Raw genomic sequence first — 2,757 nt, forward strand, 5'->3', positions numbered from 1 at the left:
GTGGTACAGGCAAGTACGGCTGCTGCCCCGGAGAATGTCCTTGAGTGGGTCAAAAAGGATAAAAGGCGGCTGCTTCACGTTGTTTACCGTGTTGGGGATTTGGACAGGACCATAAAGTATGTTTGTTTAGTACAATATGAAATGTTCTACTTGTGTAATGTATTTTCATGTATTGGATAATTAGGAAGTTCAGCCTACTTAATGAATCTAATACAAATGCGTGTGGTGGCTGCAGATTCTACACTGAGTGCCTGGGGATGAAGTTGCTGAGGAAACGTGACATACCGGAGGAAAGATACACAAATGCGTTTCTTGGATATGGGCCGGAGGATTCGCACTTTGTCATTGAACTCACCTACAGTAAGCTATTTAAGGATTCTAGCTTAGCAAATCTTTCCTAGAATCTGAAGCAATTGGAACTTCTGTTTGCATCTTTCATGAAGCAGCATCTCACTAGCATAAGTAATTTAATTTATAATGTCATCTCAATGAGTTAATAGTCATTTCTCTGATATTTTGTTGCGTAAGTATTTATATTTGGGCTGATACATTGATGTTGCCAGATTGAAGCAGCATCTCACTAGCATAAGTAATTTAATTTATAATGTCATCTCAATGAGTTAATAGTCATTTCTCTGATCTTTTGTTGCGTAAGTATTTATATTTGGGCTGATACATTGATGTTGCCAGATTATGGTGTTGACAAGTATGATATTGGAACTGGATTTGGTCATTTTGGTGTGGCAGTTGAGGATGTAAGTTTTGATTTGTGGCATCTTTCGCTAAGTTGTTATGTTATTCACTCTTCCATTCTTTAAGCATGCAGTTAGCCTTTTATTGTAGTTTTTGGACCCTATAGTTTATAAACATCTTATTCCTGGATTGTCTTTTGGATTGTTGGTTCTTGTTGACGCACCCAGATTTCATATTCATTTATGGGTTCCTTTGGCTAGGTTGCTAAGACTGTTGAACTCATAAAAGCTAAGGGTGGAAAAGTAACGAGAGAACCTGGTCCTGTAAAAGGGGGCAGCACAGTTATCGCATTTATTGAAGATCCTGATGGTTATAAGTTCGAACTTTTGGAAAGAGGGCCCACACCTGAGCCCTTGTGTCAAGTAATGTTTCGCGTTGGTGATCTTGAACGTTCCATAAACTTCTATGAGAAGGTGAGACTTCTGAAGAAAAATAAAGGCATAACTGACTTCATGAGCCATGTGCTTCGTTCTTAGTCCTTTTCTCCTTTATTTAGGCTTTTGGAATGGAGCTTCTGAGGACCCGGGATAATCCTGACTACAAGGTAACTCTTTATTCTTTTTTTGATTAATTAGCAAAATAAATTATTATTATTATTAGTTTTTGTTCATGTATGAATGCTCGAAATACTTGTTGGAAGAGATATGTAGATAGAATGGGCCAGGCGACCATTTTGGTGCTTTCTCCATCTGAATTTTGGTGATGGGTCAAAATGCGATGAGAGGGAAACGACCATGCCTTACAACTCTAACAAGATATATTCTTATGTTTTATTTCTCTTGGTGACATGTTTTTTTGTTGATTCTTTCTAGTATACAGTAGCGATGCTAGGCTACGGCCCTGAAGACAAAAATGCTGTTCTGGAGCTGACCTATAACTATGGTGTCACTGAATATGAAAAAGGAAATGCATATGCTCAGGTAGAAAACTTGAACCTCATTTCACCCCTTACTTCTGAAGACTTCCTCTCAAATATGTTTAACATAAATTCTGCTCTATTTGCATACATTATTCTAATATTGCGATGCTTGCTTCTGTTATAATACTATTGTGTGTTCTGTTTCCTATGTTTCTTAGTCTATTTTCACTATGCTTTTTAAACAATTTTGTTGGGTCTCATACCCCACTCTCTCACTCGCCAGTTTTGAAATTTGACCTTTTATTAAGTATAACACGTTCAAATCTTGGCAGATAGCGATAGGCACGGACGATGTCTATAAAACTGCAGAAGCTGTTAAACTTGTTGACGGAAAGGTTACCCGGGAACCTGGACCGTTACCTGGCATCAACACCAAAATTACTGCTTGCTTAGATCCTGATGGTTGGAAGACGGTATGGTTCATTTTTAAGAAACTCTTCACTTTTTTATGCAAGATGATTGATGCATTTGCATTGAATACTCAATTGATTCTTAGTGGTCAGCTATAAGATAGAGGTATATATAATTTCTTTTCTTTGTAATCTTATGTCTTATTTTCCCTTGATTTTTCAGGTTTTTGTAGATAATGTTGATTTCCTCAAGGAGTTGGAGTGAGATATTAGCTCCCTTGAGCACAGCAGGCTTGGAACTGAAATGGAAGACTTGGATCAAAGTAAATCTCTTTTGAAGGGCTTCCCCATTAAGGAGTTGCGACCTTTTTGTAGATAATATTACAGTAATGACTTATCACAACATGCATTGTAACAAAAATCTCGTCATTAGCTCTTCAGTTGTCGTTTTATGTAGTTTGTGACAAATTATCTGTCTAGATTGTATTGTTTTTAAAAGAATAAATCTGTTTGATCAAATTTTCCCATTTGTTTTCATGAAAAGATAGCCTCATAAATATGTTGTAAGTTGTAACCCTTTGTTTGGCGTCTGGGAAGATTGGGTGTTAAGTCACTTGTTGGTTCTTGTTAGGGAAATAAAATATCATTTTCAAATCATTGTTATACTGATCGGTAAAAATACAGAATTAAACAAAAATGGTATGTCGTTTTTAATGAAAGGCCGTAATATTTTTT

At 36.6% G+C, this 2,757-nt stretch overlaps 1 protein-coding gene across 1 annotated transcript; it reads left to right on the forward strand.

Moving 5' to 3' along the window:
* Positions 1-3: 3 nt before the first annotated feature.
* LOC21384000 (probable lactoylglutathione lyase, chloroplastic) lies at positions 4-2,541 on the forward strand (the record flags this gene model as incomplete). Its single annotated transcript, XM_024173012.1, has 8 exons — positions 4-116; positions 236-360; positions 691-755; positions 954-1,166; positions 1,250-1,297; positions 1,566-1,673; positions 1,945-2,085; positions 2,246-2,541. Coding segments are annotated over 8 exons (855 nt in total), but the record flags the coding sequence as incomplete, so codon positions are not given.
* Between the last annotated feature and the right edge of the window lie 216 nt (positions 2,542-2,757).

The sequence above is a fragment of the Morus notabilis genome, unplaced genomic scaffold, assembly GCF_000414095.1.
Source record: "Morus notabilis unplaced genomic scaffold, ASM41409v2 Scaffold10439, whole genome shotgun sequence".
Classification (NCBI taxonomy): domain Eukaryota; kingdom Viridiplantae; phylum Streptophyta; class Magnoliopsida; order Rosales; family Moraceae; genus Morus; species Morus notabilis.